Source organism: Ahaetulla prasina, chromosome 3, assembly GCF_028640845.1.
Source record: "Ahaetulla prasina isolate Xishuangbanna chromosome 3, ASM2864084v1, whole genome shotgun sequence".
Taxonomy (NCBI): Eukaryota; Metazoa; Chordata; class Lepidosauria; order Squamata; family Colubridae; genus Ahaetulla; species Ahaetulla prasina.
This window is the reverse complement of record NC_080541.1, coordinates 220,472,301-220,492,548: the sequence shown is the minus strand read 5'-3', so window position 1 is coordinate 220,492,548 and position 20,248 is coordinate 220,472,301. Positions and strand designations below refer to the sequence as shown.

Sequence of the window (20,248 nt, the reverse complement as noted above, 5' to 3'; positions counted from 1 at the left end):
TGAATATATATATACACACACACACATGCACACACACATTTAAAGGTCTTTTGCACTGGAGTTAGTCTACCAGGTATGCTTTCCCAAAAAATCTGAGGAGGTAAACAGTACTTTGCTCTCTGTTACAGTTAGTATATCAAATTGTCCTATATGGAGGGTTTATAAGATAGCAATAACACTTAGACTTACATACCGCTTCACAGTGCTTTATAGCCCTGTCTAAGTGGTTTACAGAGTCAGCACAGTGCCCCCAACAATCTGGTTACTCATTTTACCGACCTCGGAAGGCTGAGTCAACCTTGAGTTGGTCAGGATCGAACTCCTGGCAGTGGGCAGTCAGTCTGCAGTACAGCATACTATCCTCTGCACCACCAGGGCTGTAGCATATTATAAATGGAGAGGGGATAGGATAGTAAAGATAATATTTAGGATAATAAGATATTATTCCCTGACAGAAAATACTCTAGGAACTGAATGTGTCTTACATTAGGGCATGCTTACAATTGCTCTGAGTTATGTAGCACTTAGGTACAAACATAATAAAGGTAGTCCTCGACTTACAACAGTTCATTTAATGACTATTCAAAGTTACAATGGCACTGCAAAAAGGGACTTACGACCATTTTGTACAGTTACAACTTTTGTAGCATCCCCATCATCATGGGATCATTCAGATGCTTGGCAATTGGTTCCTATTTACGACTTGCTGTGTTCCATGGTCACATGATAATCTTTTGCAACCTTTTGACAAGCGAAGTCAATGTGGAAGCTGGATTCATTTAACAACTAGGTTACTAACTTATCGACTGCAGTGATTCACTTAACAACTGCGGCAAGAAATGTTGTAAAATGGGGCCAAACTCGTGTCTTGATTAATAACAAAAATTTGGGGCTCAGTTGTGGTCATAAGTCGAGGACTACCTGTAATCTGCTTTGTGCACCAAAATTTAAGAATAACTTAATTTTTGTTTCTGAAAAGAGTTTAGAAATAGTTGAATTGACTTTGTTAATTTGTACTAGAAAATCAGTGGTGGCATCAGAATGCTATTATACATTTACCTTTATAATTGGAATTTACAGTGACTAATTGGGAGGAAAGTTCTCAAGGTTTAGCTTGAATATTCAGATGTAGAAAAAACAGTCCTACATCTAACAGTAATGAGACACCTTGAACAACTGTGTTCAAGGACAGCAAATCAATCAGTCTTTTCCAGAGACATCAAATTTCTCACTTGAAATTTGTAAGACAATATTGCGGGAGAGTTTTTAATCTAACTTTACAGCTTAATTCTTAAAGGGTTCTGTGACTTGGAGCACTACAGGCAGATTTCAAAGTTTCAGGCAAAGATTAATACTACATTTCTAAAAACAGTATTTTATGGAATTTTAAAAAACCAGGGTTAAAGTCTAAGCGAGGCCACTTGGGAGCAAAGGGAATGGATGGATGAGTTGTTCCATTAAATTTTTCAGGAATGTTCAGATTATTTGAAGCTTCTTTGTATTGCCCTTTCCAGCCTTTTCATAGCCAAATGCTGAATGTTATTACTATATATAATATGTTCTGTTTTTATCATTTTCTTAAGATGGCTGAATAAGTCATTAGAAATCTTTCACCTCTTCCTTCCCCCCAAGTAAAAGGGGTTCTCCATGCTGGTGTATCGTATATCCAGTATTAGAGACCAGGAATCAGATCCAGACTGCTGTGGCGGCTTCTCTTGTGCCTGAAAGCAGCGAATGGGACCTGAAGAGGCCCTCCATGGAGCAACATCTTCAAGACCTACCTGAGAAGATTTAAGCGGTGGGCTGCACCAGATATTGGGGGGTGGAGTGTACCAGCTGCAGAATCACACACAAATCTGCACTGGGGGTGGGTGGGAAAAGAAAAAACGTATAGATCATTCTTACCCCACGGGCCAGCAACTTTGATTTGGAATATTCCAGGAAGACATACAGTCTTTTGCCCCAGGCCACCTCCAGCCCAAGATGCACCAATTGAGTGTTTTGTAATTGGTGTGGTCTTGAATGATTCATTTGGAAAACCAGGCTTCCTTTCCTGCGTTTAGTAAGACGCCGATGATACATTCGGTAAAAGTCATTGCAGTCTCTTACATTCTTCCAGTTGACTTGAAAACAGATAATCCGCTACTATGGGAAATGTGGACATACTGTATAAGCAATAGCTTATATCTAATTTGATAGGCAAAGTGCATCCACCTCTCTATAGCTCCCGGTTGGGGGAGAAGGCAGAGTCCCTTTCCTCTGTTTTAAAGTATAGAGAAGTTGATGCCTTTTGTTTCGGTAGCAATGCATTGATACCAAAACATAGAATCAAGCCTGAATGTATGTAATGGCAAACATTTATTTCATTATTTAAGTTTTTAATGTTCGTAGCCGCCCAACTCAACCGAATGATTCCATTTGTTCAAACTAGAGACAAAAACAACCGAAGCTGACCTGAATCAAGAATGAACATGAATGGTGTGGAACTAGGCAAATGCTCCTACATACATATCTCTCTCGTGCTTTTTATAAAAAGATCTGGGCATGAATCTGCTAATCACTTGTCAAATATTGTGCCTGATAACTTGGGTTTCGAACGGGTGTTGCTTTCAAGTTGGACCAGGGCTGGTGAGAGGATACAGTCAAATGCTACCTTAAAAGGCACAACCATAGCAGTATCTTCCTCCAACCTCTGACATCTGCAGGTGTGGGTGACATCTGCAGGTGTGGGTGACATCTGCAGAAACTCAAAGTTAGGCTTGCAAGAGATATTTAAGTCCTTTCAAGCATGCTGATATAGGAATTGGGCTCTGCAGTATGATGTGCAACTTCTAATACAGTGCCCATGCAGGCGCAGTATGAAAAGCTGTTTGTGGTAAGTAAATTTGTAGAGTGTCTACACTGTTTGTTTGTCTAAGATTGTTTTTCAGGTAAATAGAAGTGCATGGAACAGGCTTCCTTTTGTGAGTAAAATACCCCTTCGGCCAAAGTTCAAGCTTCTCATTTCTCAGTTTCGGTGGGTTTTAAAGTCTCTTGGGCCCCCAGGGTTTATTCACTCCTCTAGGAATCTATTTCATTCCATGTGTGTACAGATCATTAAAAAAAACTTATGTTAAAATAGAATGGTACAATTTTATAATTCTATAACTTGTCAGTACATAAATAAAAAAAAATTGTGGGAAGTCAACTGTTAACCACATTTAATTAAACACATTCATGCTCTTAGAGGTCAGAACAAAAGAGGAAAATTCCAACTTCAAATCATAGCAGCATGGCAAAAGAGCATTCTGCTCAGAATATCGGCACTTGAAGGGGGCTCTTTGTTTGTAGTCCTTTAGCTTAGCCAGCATTCCAGTATTTCATCCCCCAGAAGATAATGGTGCAATCCAAAAACGATGGCTTGGCTCACTTTTGAGAGGAGGGCTGGGTCGGAATTCAGAATTCTCAGCACTGTGAGCTGTTTGCTTGTAGCAGAATTGGAATAAGGCCTCTAGAGGTTTTAGTCTGCTGCATGTTTCTCCATATACTCCCAGCTTTACAGAATGGATACCTGGGGTTTAAAAAAAAAATCACATGAGATTCCCGTCAACGAGCTACTGTGGAAATCATTAGAACATTGCAGATTTTTTTATTATTATTTGTTAAATGTGTTTGCCGCCCATCTTGCCACAAGAATATTGCTGATCATTTCAGATGGATAAATAGCATACACCTTTCCCCAGAAATCAGCCTAATAAATAAGTCAATTGGTGTGCAAAATCTCAGTCAACCTTTGTAAAGCTCAGTCACCGAAAACCCTGAAAATAGATAAGCAATTTCAAGGCCTCTTTCCAATACTGCCAAATCCCTTTCTTTGTGGTTTCCTTTCAGAAGTACTTTGGAAGGTTCGATGTTCTGAGCTCATTGATCTTTCCCAGTGCAGTGGCTACCCTACCACAACTGTTGGCCCTTGCCTCTCATTTCACCTTTGCATTGTTGCTGGTTTTCAGATTATGTACAAAGCCCTTGTAACAAAGCAGTTCTGTGTGCTGGTCAATAAGATGTCACCAGGTCTGCTACTAACATATATTTTACTGAAGAGGACGAACCGGCAGAATCCAAATAGGTCCAAGTTGCGTACACACAGTTCCTATATAGTTTAGATTAATGACAGTCATTATGTCAGCAAGACGCTCCCCCCCCAATTCTTGTTTTGTTGCCATGAGTCCATCTGAAACAAAAAAAACTAAGGCTACACACACCCTACAGTAAATTGAAAGTTCCTTGCTGTGGCTTAACCAATGTGTGAATCCAAGTAGTACGGTTTGTAGGGGATGGTTTTTGACGATAGCATGTGGCTTAACCACTCCAAAAGTAGCTATTTTGATTTGCTTTCTCATAATAGTAGTAGTGTCTGCTGCACTGATTGGAAGTTTTTATTATTATTATTTCATATATATATATATGTAATTCTAGGAATGTTCTGCAAGCAGAATAAGTTACTCATGTTCAAATGTAATCTTAAAGATGATTAACAATTCCATCTGAATCTGCAAAATGCTTAATATCTCCTGTCCCGATGGTGCTTCACTGGACTAGGTTAGGCGTTTTGACTTAATTGCAAATATTTTGTAATGAGAAAAGGAAGGAACAAAATTTGGAGCAATTTGGAGCAATAAGGAAGTATTTAGCCCTGTCACCGAGGGATAAAATCTCAAGGTAAACTCACTGTGGGAGTAATACCCAGATTCTGCCCTTTGTACAAGAATCAAAAATATTTAATTTTAACATTCACTCAGCCTTAAAAGTATTTTAATGGTTTTTAAGAAATTTTGTCTTCAGTGAATCTGGGGGCGGTTTGGATAGGACGTAGCTTAGATACAAAGGCTGCCTTTATACATCTCAAAACGGGACATAATTTGTTACAATACCTTCAGTTGTGTGTTGATCCAGGTTGTCACAGACCAATCATTAACCATTTTATGCAGAGGTAGCAATTGTAACACCCACCCACAAACCAGGTCTGGGCTTTAATCCATCCATCTTGTGGACTGTCTCCATGGATTGTGCACAGATCTGCCTCAGCATGAGAGATCATGTTCCCCCTATGTCTTCCGCATGTAACTAAGAAGCCATGGCTTTCTGTCCATGGGATGAGGTGAAACTTCTAGGAATTGGATTTGCCACTCCAGGAAAAGGGATCCCATGCAAGGAATCAAACCTAAGAATGAGCTGACGTGCTCTACCTTACTCTCTACCCACAAAAATCTGCAAATCCAACTCATTGGGTCTGCTTATTAAGGAGGAAAGGAAGTTAAGAAGGAGAGGTATCTCCTCTTCAAATGTCAATGCTGGATCTTCAGAGTTTTTCCAACCATTCAATCCTGTCGGGTTCAGCGTAGCAACCATTCCCAGTGGAATTAATCACGGAATGGGATTGTTTTGCCCTGCTTTGCCACTTAAAGCCAATTAGCTTAAGTCGATGTGGGACAGGCATCGAGGAGATGCTCTGAATCGGTGGCAGGCTGTCTGCCGTCCCTCTTGGTTTTAAACTCTACGGTGGTCACCTGCCCTCTTTCTGTGGCTGGAATATCGCACAAGGTGATGTCACAAAATGAGAATTACGAACGAATATCCGAAGTTCCAGAACTGAAGTGTCAGTTGAAGGCAACTTGATTGTCTCTCCCTCTCTCTCTTCCCCTCTCCTAAATCATTCTCAGCTTTGGGGGCACTTTCACGGTGTGTCAATTAGGACATGACAATTCTTGTGCTAATTATTCTGGCTGGGGAAAGAGCATATTTCTCTGTAAAGTGTGACAGGATGAATAAATCTCCCCTCTGCCAAAGCTTAATTGAGCCCCAGAGTGATGGAACGTGATCCCCACGAAAGGGGTGGATACTTTCTGAAGTTGGAAAAACTTCATAGCGTGGGATTTGTCAGGCTGTTCAGAGGGATGCAATTGCATGCTTGCAAAAGAATGGACTGGCAGTTGAAACGGCAACTCCACTCCACCTCCCAGCTTAAATAAGCAGTGTAGTTGATCTAATGGGATTTAAGACGGCTGTTCGACTGTAAGCGAAGCCCAAGTAATGCCATGGACCTGATAATTGAAGTGATCTCCCCCCCCCAAAAGAAAAAGCATGTTTAAAAGTACTGTATTTTTTGTTTTATACAGTTATCAAAATAAAAATAATTGAATTTAGCTCTAAGCATAAGGATATTTGGCCACAACACTCCTAAGTCTGCTGCTCAGTAGATCCGCTAAGGTGATCATGTTACAGGGAAATTTATTTAGAGAGGAGTTTGTACTGTGAGCAAGCTCTGTCGACTCCATTTTACTAGCCAGTCCGTACAGATCTGCAACTTCTCAGTGGAAAATGGCTTTCCTCGGAACTGACCATGATCACCTGTGTCCCACCCAAGGATAAACCATCTTGTGCATCTTGAACTTCAGAAACCTAAAGCCTTCATGTTGACCAGCCTCCCCCCTTTATCCTTACTGTGTGAGAGATTTACCAACAGTAAATGCCAGAAGCAAAGCTGCAGCTTTTTCAGAGAAAAGCTCCCAAGAGCAAAGGCTCCAAGAACTAAATTTTGGCTGGGGGAGGGCACGCGGGAGCCCAACAAGATTATAGGTAGTATCATCTAGTAATGTTAAATCAGGTTGTGACACTGCCATCACCTGTGGGAAAAAGTGGAGCCTTCCCCATAGGTTTTGAAAGTGCTCGTTGTAAAAACTGAAACCCACCACACTTTCAAAGGGCAGGTTTCCATTTCGGGATGTTAGCCAACAAATATTTAGGCCCCTTCAGCCTGTATATTTTAAATTTTATGATACCAATTTACATTTGAAAGGACAAAGTAGTAATAATGGCGTGCTGTGACTTTGCGGTTATTGTGGAATCACATTTCCTTTCTCTCCAACCCTCTGACTACCCGATTTTCATTTTTGTGCAGCTCCTGCTTCAATTCATCACAATTTTCCCATTACATAAATGCAGAAGTGCGAATGTGTTCCCTACAACTAATGGTTCAAAATACACTACTCACTTTTTAAAAAGTTGGAATGGCGGTTTTAGTTTTGCTTTGTCTTCCCCGAAGAGAGCAGGAAAAGGAAAGGATGAGCTTTTGGGAATCTTACCTGGGCCTTCAGAGTTGTAACCATAGTTAGAAGGCGGGTAACCCAGCAAACTGAATAATCCAAAGCAGTAATAACAAAACTTCCAAACTCCTGGAGAAAGGGCACAGGAGTGCAGAAAGAGGCAAGGCTGTCGCAGTTCATTGATTCCTAATTGTCCCTGGCATTGACAAGCAGCGAGATGAACACAGCTGCGAGTTCCCAGTTCATTCCTTTGCATTGTTCCTTTCCTGAATGTGCAAACCCTGGTCTTTGGTCAACTGTGGCCTGCTTCCTTGCAAGGAATGTCAGAAAAACAGTTTGATTCTCATCGGCTTCAATCCAGATTCAACCAGCCCTCCCCCTCAGTCCAGAGTTAGGGAGGGTCCCTGTGCCTTAGGCTGGGACTTACTCAAGCACGTTGGGTTTGAGGGTGGGTGCCACTGAGGCAGGGCCAAGAACAAAGCTAGATTCCTCTTAATGATAGTGTTACAATCCTAAACAGTTAAATCATTTTAGTTCCCCTTGCTGTCCCATTCAAAATTGCTCTTCACAGCCAATGTCTTTCTGTGTTCCATCTGTGCAGAGATGCAGTTATGCCTTTCATTCCCTGCACTAAAAGTTAGTGATGGAAAGGTTTCTTTTCTCTCTCTTTAAAATCTACTCAGAGTTAATTTTCACTCATCCTGAAATGCAACTGACAAGACTTTCTGCATCAGGTGCCATAAATGAACAAACATTTTCTGTCATTGCTGGACAAAGACATTTGGCAGATGTTTGGAGAAAACCTTGGCTGTTGGCCAGCCCCTCCTTCTCCCCCTTCCCCTGTGTTAATTCAATACCAGCTTACTATATATTAGAGTGACGGTTCTTTCATTCTTTGGATTTGTAGCAGGTTTGCCTAAAAAAGCTAGCCACTACCATCCATGTCTGGACTTCTGAAGCCCTGAGCTTTGAGACTCAATGCAACTGCATTTCTTTCAGTCAGTGCAGTGTGACTTTCTCCTTTTCACAAGGCTTTGGAAGAGCTAACAGTCCTCCCTTGAAAAGATTGCACTGTGGCTTTCAAGCATCTTTAAAATGTGAAGAATGGGATTTTTCTTCAAGGGTTCCTTCCAAAGTGGCAGGCAAATAGATGATATCCCCGTCTCTTGAATCCCTGAATGATTCAATACAAGTTCCCAAGCTGCTGTTTCTCCTTAAAGGGAAAAGCATTTTTTTAAAAAAGCCATCTCTGTTTGGAAATTGACCACCCACTGTGCCGTTTACACTAAAGAAGGGGGGGGGAATGGCCTTCTGTTTTAATCCTAGCAACTAAATGTCGACTTTCATAATTTATTATTTGTTCAAACGCCAGACTGCCAAATAGTTTTAATTTGTCTTGCCCCACTTTTCTGTGGCTTAGATAGATTTGAGTTGTCTAGTCTGAATGGAAATAATCATGTTGGTTGAGGTTCCCCTTGTGCGATTCCTGGTCATCTGTCCACCCGGTATCGTCTTGAGACTTGGGAGGTACAACCGTCATTGGACTTCTTCATGAACTGTATCTTGTACATCCCTCCCTCCACCTCCGAGCCTCAGCTTCCTTCTCCCAATTGCTGGGTCAAGGCTGAAGACTGCAGCTGCTGCTTGTGCTCGCCTCTGGGCTACAACTCTTGCTATTCAGCTGGTCTTTCAAGAGCTGATCCCCATTTCCTGAAATGGAAGCACAAAAAAAGGCTTGGATGCAATTTGAGACCTAATCTGCTCCCTGATGGGAGGTTTTGTTTTTTTGGAAGAGGGTGGGGGGGCTTGCATATGAATACCGTTTGAAGATGCAGCCTGGTTCTTTTTTTTTTCCTCCTGGCCTGCTGTTTTCAAGATGTTGACCACCAATCTGAATTCCTCAGGGGGAGGAAGGAGGATCCTTGCCCTAGCACCATTGTTTCTGAGAGCTCACCTCGCCTTTGGGTGGTGTAGAATGATGAGCAGCAGCAGAACCATCAAGATGAGCCCACAGGAGGGGGGTAATCCTCACCGAATTTCATTCCTCCTGCTGGGACCCCTCTCCCAGCAAGTTTGGGATCTTCCCTCCCGACATCATCCCATGCTTTTATTTACCATAAAGGTCCTTGCTATTCTTAAAGCATTCTTGCTCAATCAGCATTTGCCACTCGATGGGCTCTGCATGTTCACACCTGCCTAGTTCCAATACTATTGTATCGGGTGATTTCAGCCTCAAAACTTTTAATAAGTGCATGTATTTTGAGGAATTTCAGATGAAACGGCCTTCCAACTTTCTTGCATGTAACATTCCACAGAGATCGTCTCGATTCCACAGAGATTGTCTCGGAATTTCTCCTATGTGCTGATTGGAATCCGTGTTCATCTTTATAGGGGCAGCAACCAAACAATGGAAAGTTTCTGCTGAATGAATGAAAGCAGCTTTGAAGTTGTTGACTGCCAGAGTTAGCAAGGCAAAAGTAATAGCTAGCAAGAATAATTCCCAAGGACAATTCTGGCAACTGCTAAGAATGGACCATTCATTGCAAGTTCTGGTTGCCACTCCTGCCTGTTTTAAAACTAGATTTTAAAGAAGCCAAAATATGAATCACTTGTGTTCAGCATATTTAGGGTAAGACAAAAATGTAAAATGACTTGCCTTGTATCTTTTATATGATGTCCCTGTTATTGTTTTATAAGTAGCCTCAACTAATTTGTAACAACTGGATTTTCATTGAGAAATTAAAAAAAACACACCAAAATCCACTCACTTCTCCACAATTTTAGTGGTTTAGTCAGGTATGTTTTGTCAATGCAATGTCAGGTTTGTTCGTTTTTTAATTATTTAAATATCCAAGCAAAGAATAGCTGCTAAACATAGCTGGGGTGCTAGTCCCAGTATGACAATATTTGGGCAGACTTTCTCAGAAAATAAAGGGCTGTTTTTGGTGGCATAGCCACTTTGGAAAACTTTTCCGGGACTTGGTAAAGCATATTCAAAAGTGAATATAATCAGAAACAAAGGGCAAAGAACTAAAATAATTTGCTGCTAGCCGCCTACATATCAAATAAAAATGCTAAGTGAATTTAAACTTTTTAAGTTATTCCACGTGGGTAAAGTGCCAGTGGTAGTACTGTGAGCTACTGTAATTAATCACTTCAGCCCTGTATTTTACTTCAAAACAAAAAAGGGAGTGCAAAAATGCTAAAATGAAAGCATTCCAATGCATACTGTAATTTGCCAGTGAACTTTGATAATCAGAATTGGATTTATAGTGCCGGGGTTTTCTTGAATTATTGTCCTGCAGTCACCAGAATGGATCTCTCAGCAATCTGATCTTGGGGGCTTCAGTAGAATTGCAAGGATGGTGCCCTTGGCTGACCAAGCAGGGCTGATGCTGTTACGTAGCAGAACGCAGTGATCCCATCACATCTCGGCCACATCCACAGTGCTGTGAAGTGGCTGAGATGCATCAAGGTAGAGACGGCTCCATGTTTATCCAGTGGCAATCAGTACCGTGCAGCACGCCCAAATCATTGCTTCCATTAAAGACTGGACGGACCTATCTATACTGCAGATAACTTTGAAGTGCCAGGGACCTGGAGAAGCTGGCAGTTAGGCATGCCTAGCAATGGGCAGCAAACTTTCAGAATGAAATTTCAACTGATGGCACAGTTGGGTGAAGTTGGCTTGCATAGGTGAGCCTTTGCCTACATGAAGACAATCCAAAAGTTACGCACCTGCAATTAAAAGTGGGGGGGGAAACATATGCTCCACCCTATCTTGATTCCTAAGCCATGGAAACTGACATGATACAGTGCAGATTCTTGACTTTGTAGCTTATTTGTATTTTTTAATTGCCAGAAGAATTAGCACAAAGGAATGAACATCTTAATTTGCGTTGCAGGTTTTTGTTCATGCCTCACAAAATATAAGAAACAGTTGGGCATATATGGCTGGTCCATCTATAGCTCGCCCAGTTCCAATCCAAAAGATGAAAGCTTGCGCATTGTGTTAGGGAAAGGAAGAGACGAGCAGCAATAACTCTGGCAGCTGGCTATACTGTGTTTAAATAAACCAGGATGAATTTGGCAGTCGGGAAACAAGTGTTTTGACATAATTTTGGGCAGAACAAACAACTGACTACAAGCAACTTCAGTGTCCTGTTGCTCATCATGACTACCCATATTAATAGTAAGCCGATAGCATGTTATATTATCCATGAACTGGTTTATTCCTGACAGCACTTGTATCTCATTCTATTTAAAACATTTGCCAGTGGCTTATAGTGATTTGTAAGTCCGCACACAAATTATTTGACATGAGTGAACGTTCATTGATAAGAACTTTAACTTTTAAGTCTAGTAGAACATAACAGTCAAGGCACAGCTTGCCATATCAATTCTAGCATTTTTCCTGGAGTTAAATGAGTGTCCGAAATACTAACTAATGCTGGTTGGGAATGATTATTTCAACTAATCAATATATTTGTCCATGGCTGTACCAGCTTTGATTTCTACTAACAATGGTTTCCTGGAGAGGTAACTTATCATAAACTTTCATTCATTTTGAGGGGGTTTGGGTGGAGCTGTAAGATTCGCGTAGGGCAGAAGTACAATGTGTGTAAATGCAGCAATTTCAACATGCTTAAATAATTTCTATTCTAAAGAGATCTTAAGAGCTGATGACATTTTTCTTCTGATTCAGGGTCTTATGTAGTATTTAGATGAAAATAAGTCCCTGGACATTTATATTTGGCAAAATAGTGTTTTTGTAAAGAGGATTATTTTATTTATATGAACGGCTTTGAACTGTTTAGGTTTGGTAGTGTGAATGGAAAAAGGACTGGGTATCCTTTTGTTTAGTAAACTCAAACCATTATTAAGAGCATTTCTCGGCTAGCATGTTATGAAAATGATTGCATGTTCAGTAAGTACTGTATTGTATATCTCCACTCAAAAGCTGGTGTAGCCAAGAATTACAAGTGATAAATGATCCGTTGCTTCATAATTATTTTCCAGGTTCAATCTGTGAAACATAGCCCATTTTAATCAGGTTGTAAAAGTTGCAAGCCAGGTTTGTGAACCCAGAAATGCTGCATCTATTGGGATGAAATTGCTTCATCCCACACAGCACGATATTTTCAAATCTGGAGAAAACGTCAATTTTTCAGTTGGCTTTTTGTTTGAATTGTGGCATGGATATCAACTGCTCAGAAAACCAAGCTGGGATTTTTTTTTTAAGTACCTGTATGAAGCTAAGTTCCCCCCCCCCTCCCAAGTCACTGACAACAAATACTTTGAAGTAGACAAGAGATCAGGTGACTATAATAGATTAATTGCAAAATACTATCTTGTATCAGATAAGAACATGAACATGCAGTTTATCCATTGGATTTTTGTAGGCATCTTGACATACTCGACTGCTATTTTACGAATTTTCTGTTGGTCAATTGAACTTAAAGAGTTAAGACTTTAAAGAGTATTCAGGAAGGCTTAACACGGATAACCAAAACTACTTTCATATTAGTTTGTTCAGGAAACCTTCACCAATGAAAATAGGAAAGCAGTTTTCTAATTTTGTTCAGGCTCAGTCATGCCTTCTTATAAAGCAAACATCGTTTATGGAAAATATAAAACAAAAGTGAATTTCCCTTATACGAATATCTTTGGATTGAAACAGACTTTGAATGCCTAGTTGTGCAAATTAATAGCATCATGAGCTTATCTCCTATTGTCCTTGTTGTCACACCTCGACAAATGATGCGCTGTTTGTTCTGCCTTGGACCTTGGTCAGCTTTTGTAAGAGTAAAGTAATATATGTATGTATTCCATCTCCGGTAAAGATACAGATTTTAGCTGTGCATACAACATGTAATTCTATCACGTGTAATGTGTGCTATCCATGATTGTAAATCTTCAGTGAGCTGGGAATACAGCTGTTTTTTCATTCAGTGGGCTTCTTCAGGGATCACATATAAACAGTCAACATAGTAAGTAGTCTCCATAATGGTGTCTTGCCTTTTCCTTTCTTCAGCTGATTCTGAGTAGTTGATTGGGTTTACCCGTAATTTGCCATGTCTTTGCAAATTTTCTATTGTGACAGTAAAATTAATCTTATTTCATGGTGATCGTTCAAGCATTTCAGTTGCTTAAACAATTAAGAACATCTATGTTTTTTTTAATTATTATTTTTGGATATACATCAATATATGAACAGAGGGATCGGAGTATTCATTTAAATACAAATAATAATAGTAATATTAATATTTGTTACATTAATCATACTTATGTAATTGTGGTATTATTATACGTATTTGTATTAGAGTGTGTTCTTCATTGTTTAGTTGTTCAGTGTTTTCGTGCATCATTCTAATAATCACAATATTATTTAAACGTACATCGTGATACCACCTTTCAACATCTAATATTTACATGTAGCTATTACTTTTAATATATTATATAAAAATATGCATAATATTCCCCCTTGATCTTGTTTCTACCTCTATTCTAACTTTCAATAAAGCCAATCTTATATTAAACAGCATTCCCTTTCTAACCATCATCTCTTGCCCACTTTAGTATTTCAATTCTTCTTCATTTTTTTTATTAAAAAGTTTTATAAAGTTTTTGCAAATTCTCCCACCCACCCCTCAACTTCTCCCCCCTCCCCCCTTTCCCCAATTCCCCCACCCCCGGGCTTCCCGGAGCAAAATACAGGGTATAACATTTAACAGTCATAAACTAGACTAAACTAACTATCCATAGGCTCCCCTCTCTCCCTTGAGACCTTAACTCTATTCTTATTCGTTTTTTGACTTGCCTCCCAAACTCCTTCCTTCGGTCTTTGTCTCTGACTATCTTTCCTATCTAACCCAAATATTTCTTCCATCTCTACTATCTATGTTTTGGTCTATGTTTTGTTACCTGTGAAATTGGCCTGCGTGTTTGGACTACGATGGCCATATAGAATGAAATTAAACAATTTTTTTTTAAGTATGGAAAGAAGGGTAAGAATTAGGCCTAGGGCAGTGATGGCTAACCTTTTCCAGACCAAGTGGCCAAAGCGTGAGTGTGTGCGTGTGTGGCCCCCGCGCATGCACCCCACCCATGTGCGCCCCCCCCACATGAACGCCCCCTGCATTTGCCCCCCCCCCACATGCACGCACCCTTTCCACATGCATGCACCCCCATGCATGTGTGTGCAGGCCCCCGCATGCGCCCCATCGTCATGCCAGAGACCTGAAGACCAGCTAGCCGGTGGGAGGAGCATGCACATGTGTGGCAGAGCTGAACTGGAGTGACGGCTCGCATGCTCACAGAGAGGGTGCTGTGTGCCACTTCTGGCACCCGTGCCATAGGTTCGCCATCACAGGCCTAGGGGAATATTAGGTTATATGGGGTTTTATTATTTGATTTTAATATGGTTTATGGTTTGGTTTATGGTTTATTAGATTTTTATACCGCCCTTCTCCCGAAGGACTCAGGGCGGTGTACAGCCGGAATAAGAACAAAATATATACAATTTAAAACAACAGTTAAAAAGAGCAAATTTTAAAAGGCTGAATTATTAAAATTTAGATTTAAAATTTAAAAATATAAGAATACCCAATTAAAATTCATCAATAATTATGCCAGTCCCGCTTTAATGAATAAATATGTTTTGAGCTCACGACGGAAGGTCCGAAGATCAGGCACTTGACGCAGGCCGGGGGGAAGTTCGTTCCAGAGCGCCACTGCCCCCACAGAGAAGGCCCTACTCCTGGGGGCCGCCAGCCGACATTGTTTGGCGGACGGCACCCTGAGGAGACCCTCTCTGTGAGAGCGTACGGGTCGGTGGGAGGCAAAGGGTAACAGCAGGCGGTCTCGTAAGTACCCGGGTCCTAAGCCATGGAGCGCTTTAAAGATAGTTACCAGAATCTTGAAGCGCACCCGAAAGACCACAGGAAGCCAGTGCAAGCTACGGAGCAGCGATGTCACATGGGAGCCACGAGCGGCTCCTCACATTATCACAAGAGCCGCATTCTGACTAACTGCAGCCTCCGGTGCACCTCAAGGGCAGCCCCATGTAGAGAGCATTGCAATAATCCAGCCTAGACGTAACCAGAGCGTGAGTGACCGTGCATAAGGCATCCCGGTCAAGGAAGGACGAACTGGCGAACCAAGCGAACTTGGTAAAGGCCCTCCTGGCGACGGCCGCCAGATGTTCATCAAAGGACAGCCGTCCATCCAGGAGGACGCCCAAGTCGCGACCCACCTCCTTGGGGGCCACTAACTCGCCCCCAACAACCAGCGGCGGATGCAGCTGACTGTACCGGGATGCCGGCATCCACAGCCACTCCGTCTTGGAGGGATTGAGCTTGAGTCTGTTTCTCCCCATCCAGACCCGTACAGCTTCCAGGCACCGGGACAGCACTTCGACCGCTTCGTTGGGGTGGTCCGGGGTGGAAAAGTACAGCTGAGTATCATCAGCGTACAGACGGTAACTCACCCCGAAACCACTGATGACCTCACCCAGCGGTTTACATAGATGTTGAACAGGGTAGGCGAGAGAATCGACCCCTGAGGCACCCCACAAGTGAGGCGCCTCGAGGACGACCTCTGCCCCCCTGTCAACACCGTCTGCGGCCGGTCAGAGAGATAGGAGGAGAACCACCGATAAACGGTGCCCCCCACTCCCAATCCCTCCAACCGGCGCAGCAGGATACCATGGTCGATGGTATCGAAGGCCGCTGAGAGATCTAATAACTTAATTTTAATTGCTAGCCAAAATTTAATCAGATTTTTATAGTGTTTTTAATTTATCTATATATATTGTATGAATTCTGTTTTACGTTGGCTGTGAACTGCCCTGAGTCCTTCGGGAGAAGGGCGGTATAGAAATTTAATAAATGAAATGAAATAAATGAAATTTGTTTAACCACGCCCTTTGAATTTGAAGTCTTAATATAGAACTATGTGTGCAATCTTTGAAGATGGAGCCTCTTTTATGTTGAAACGGGAAAATATTTGTGGTTTTATTTTGTCTGTTTTAATGTGGTCTTGCTATAAAATTATTCCCTTTCTGACTGATACACGTGGGTCATAATCTTTGTACCATGAATTCAATCTCTTATGTATTGAAGATCCTTTTACAACCTAATACATCTAAGTTCTCTCCCTTTTCCCTGAAATGCGTGTGAACTAAATGGCCAGATATTGTCACATTTTGCTTTCTAATCTGTTTGCAAGTTAAAAACAATTGTGTAAAAAAAAAAAACCCAACATATTGTAATAGTATAATTGGTGTTCTGTGCCCATTTATCGTTCCTTTCATGCAGGACAGGGGTGTCAAACTCATGTCGTCATGGCAGTGTCGCGTGACGTATTGGGCCTTTCCCCCCCTTCGCTAAACTGGGCATGGCCGTGGCCAGTGCGTGACACATCCTGCCCGCGGGCCGTGAGTTTGACAGCTCTGATGTAGGACATTTTGATTTTTGCTCAGTATAGGTAGTTCTCAACTTACAATCGTTCCTTTAGTGATGGTACAACAGTACAGAAAAAAGTGATTTATGACTGTTTTTCACACTTACAACCATTGGAGCATCCCCGTGGTCACATGATTAAAATTTGAGGGCTTGGCAACAGGCATGTATTTTTGACGGTTGAACTGTCTTGGGGTCATGTGATCACCTTGTGACTTTCCCAACTGGCTTCCAACAAGCAAAGTCAAAGGGAAAAGCTAAATTGCCTTAATAACTGCATTATTCACTTAACAACTGCAGTGATTTGCTTAACAATTGTGGCAAAAAGGGTGTAAAATTGGGCGAAATTCATTTAACAACTGCCTTGCTTAGCAACGGAAATTTGGGGCTCAGTTGTGGGTGTAATTCGAGGACTACCTGTACAGCCAGCAAAAGACAAACTCTTAATAATTGATTTAATGAAGTCTCCCTTCTCTTAACAAAAATCAGTTTAGACCATTCCTTAGATTTATGGAATCATTTCTGTCATTATTAAATCCCTCTGCTGCTTAATGTGTAGTAGTCTTGACTGTCAGGCAGCATCAAAGTTTAATACATTACTAATTACGATAATTGAGCTAGCCTTTTTTGGTGTCAACAGCACATAAAGAAGAGCGGAAGGTTGAGGATAAACCAGGAGAGCCTCCTATGATGTTGAAGAAAACTGTTGGACCGACATCGGTGGTTGAGAAACCCATGTCTTCTCAAACAAGGAGTGTGGCCCTGAAGAAGCCCTCGCCGTTTGCCAGTACTTCATTTATTAAGGCCCCGGTGAAACATTCAGCGGCAGATTTTAAAGGGGTCATACCTAAGAAGTCTTCGCTTGCTGCAGGTTCTCCTGCTTCAGGTGGTTTTTCGTCCTCAAGGCCACCTTTGTCCTCCTACGGAGCCCATTCCATGCCTAAAAAACCGATCCCCCCCTCTAGCGCAGTGGCAGGGCTTAAGAAACCTCTGATGTCTTCCGCGTCTTCTTCAACCACCCCCTTGCCTCCACAAGCCAAGGTAGCTGCAAGCGCTGGCCAGTCGCAGCCTAATTCCCAGATTCGACAAAATATACGGAGGTCCCTTAAAGAGATTTTGTGGAAAAGGTAGGAAACGCTGTATATACACACCATCCGCCCTGAGGTAATGGCACCTTGAAAGCCTAATGTGTGATTCTCATTTATTAGGATTTCCTGTTTGCAACGTTAACTTTCAAGTTAGATTTACAAAATCCATTTATAGTATAGTGCAGAGGTGGGTTTCAGCAGGTTAGGACCAGTTCTGGAGAACCGGTAGTAAAAATTCTGACTGGTTCCACCCGCATCTATTCTCTGCCTCCCGAGTCCCAGCTAATCGGCAGGAAATGGGGATTTTGCAGTAACCTTCCCCTGGATTGGGGAGGGAATGGAGATTTTACAGTATCCTTCCCCTGCCATGCCCATCAAGCCACACCCATCAAGCCACACCCCAGAACCAGTAGTAAAAAAATTTGAAACCCGCCACTGGTATAGTATGTAGAGAAGGAAATACTTTAAAGGTTTATGTTAAGGGGTTTCATTTCAGAACATTCTACAGAAAGGAAAGGCAGTTTTGTTGATACTTAGCTGCTCTAAATTAGCCCAAGTCATTAGCAGCACTTCCATCAAGTATGCATTTACAGAGATTTATACATTTATAAGTTTACAGTTCTTTTAAATCAAATGTTTCTCAATCATGGCAGCTTGAAGATGTGTGGACTTCGAATTCTGGGAGTTGGAATTCTACACATCTTCAAGCCTCCAGATGAAAAATACTGTTTTAAATTATTTTGAAATGTGCCAGTGATGAAGGATGGAAATATCCCAATCAGAAAAGGGCCATTGTCTCTTCAATCCTATGTTCTCTGGGGTTCTTGATGCTCTCTGAGCTTGCTTGCTTGCTTGCCTGCAGATGTTTCTTTAACAAGCCAAATCCATAAATGGAAGCTTAGCATTCGGACAAATCACATAAGAGATAAAACCACATTTATACACCATTCAAAGACAATAAAAAACCGTGGAAGGAAATAGATTACAGCCCATCCTTTCCAGCAGCCCACAGTTTGCTAAGCAGGCAAACAACCAAACTAATCAATACTGTAATCTAATCATAAAAACCCTGAAGAGGAAACCACATTCCACTAAAACTGGCAGGACAAGCTTCTATACAGTAAACAGGCAGCAAACTCCACACTTACTTAACACTGATGATGTTACCTAGTTCGGTATTGAAACATTTGCAAGTAAACAACCAAGTTCAGAGAGCACCAAGAACTCCGCTGTTGAACCCTAAACTACAGATATTCTCTTCTACTGGAGTTCCATTAATGAGTCTAATTATGCAAGATTGCCCAGTCCCTTGCTACCTTTAGATTAAACTAATGGTACTGTCTTTTTTGTCCCCGCAGAGTAAATGACAGTGATGACTTGGTCATGACAGAAAACGAAGTGGGGAAGATTGCACTGAATATTGAAAAGGAGTTGTTCAATTTATTCCAGGCCACAGATAATCGATATAAAAGTAAATATCGCAGTATTATGTTCAACCTTAAGGACCCCAAAAATCAGGTTAGTTTGTATTGAAATGGAAGGAGAAATTGTTTTGACTGCTTTTCTTTTCAACTCTTAATTTAGTCATTAATATATATTATTGTATATTGCTCTGGAATATACAATGCATCCCTACTACAGATTGTTAGGTTTTGAACAAAATGACTAAGAAACATTTGGTAGATGAATGAATTTATATACAGTGTGAATAAAAATTAGTTTCCCTCATTCCACTAATTAATCGTGTGATTACCTGGGTTGGTATTGCAGATTCATTGCAAACAAAAATATTTATTAAAATAGACTGTTAATACTGAAGTATTTTTTTCAGCTTCAGGATGAAGTATTCAGCCTCAGTGTGGATAATTTTATAGAGTGATTAATGACTTTAGGGATAATGAACTGCTAATCAAACCTGCTAATCAAACCTAATTGAGTTACTTGTATTTTATGTTGAAATCCAAGATTTAACATTTCTTTTTAATGCACATAAAGATAAATGTTAAGATTTTTTTCATAAGAGCATAAAGGTAATGGTTGAAATTCACCGTATACAACATCATCAAATTGCTCAGCGCTATTTTTTTTTTTAGCAACCACATAAAAAAAATGAGTGTTCTTTAGATCTTATAATTAGATGATTTAAATTGGATAATATTTATTTATCTAGAAGTCTGTGTTCTCTTTATTGCTGTGTAACAAAACCGATCTTCTCTCTAGGGTCTTTTCCACCGCGTTCTTCGAGAAGATATTCCTTTGTCAAGGCTTGTAAGAATGAAGCCTGAAGAACTCGTATCTAAAGAGCTATCTGCATGGAAAGAAAAACCAGCGAAATCAGTACGAAATAATTTGTTTTCCACATATTAAGTAAAAATTGTGATGCTTTTTGTATTAATTATGGTTAAGGGATATGATGAGTAAGAAGTAGTACTTGACTTACAAATGGTCACTTAGCCGCTGTTCAAAGTTAAGGCAGACACTCCAAAAGGTATTTATGACCCAAATTTGAAGTTACAAGGGATGCGCCCCCCCCTTCACAATCACATGATCGCATTTTGGGGGCACTTAGTCCCTCAGTCACAAAACCACAATTTACAATATTTTTTTGCCTGAAACC

At 40.9% G+C, this 20,248-nt stretch overlaps 1 protein-coding gene across 5 annotated transcripts in view; it reads left to right on the top strand.

Annotated features, from left to right (window-relative positions):
* Positions 1-20,248, top strand: part of DIDO1 (death inducer-obliterator 1) — a 69,850-nt gene that overhangs the window by 29,365 nt on the left and 20,237 nt on the right. For all 5 annotated transcript variants that reach the window (XM_058178005.1, XM_058178002.1, XM_058178001.1 and 2 more), the window contains 3 exons: positions 17,184-17,670; positions 18,990-19,149; positions 19,852-19,968. In XM_058178005.1, the coding sequence (XP_058033988.1) occupies positions 17,184-17,670; positions 18,990-19,149; positions 19,852-19,968 (764 nt within the window). The remainder of the gene's footprint in view (positions 1-17,183; positions 17,671-18,989; positions 19,150-19,851; positions 19,969-20,248) is intronic.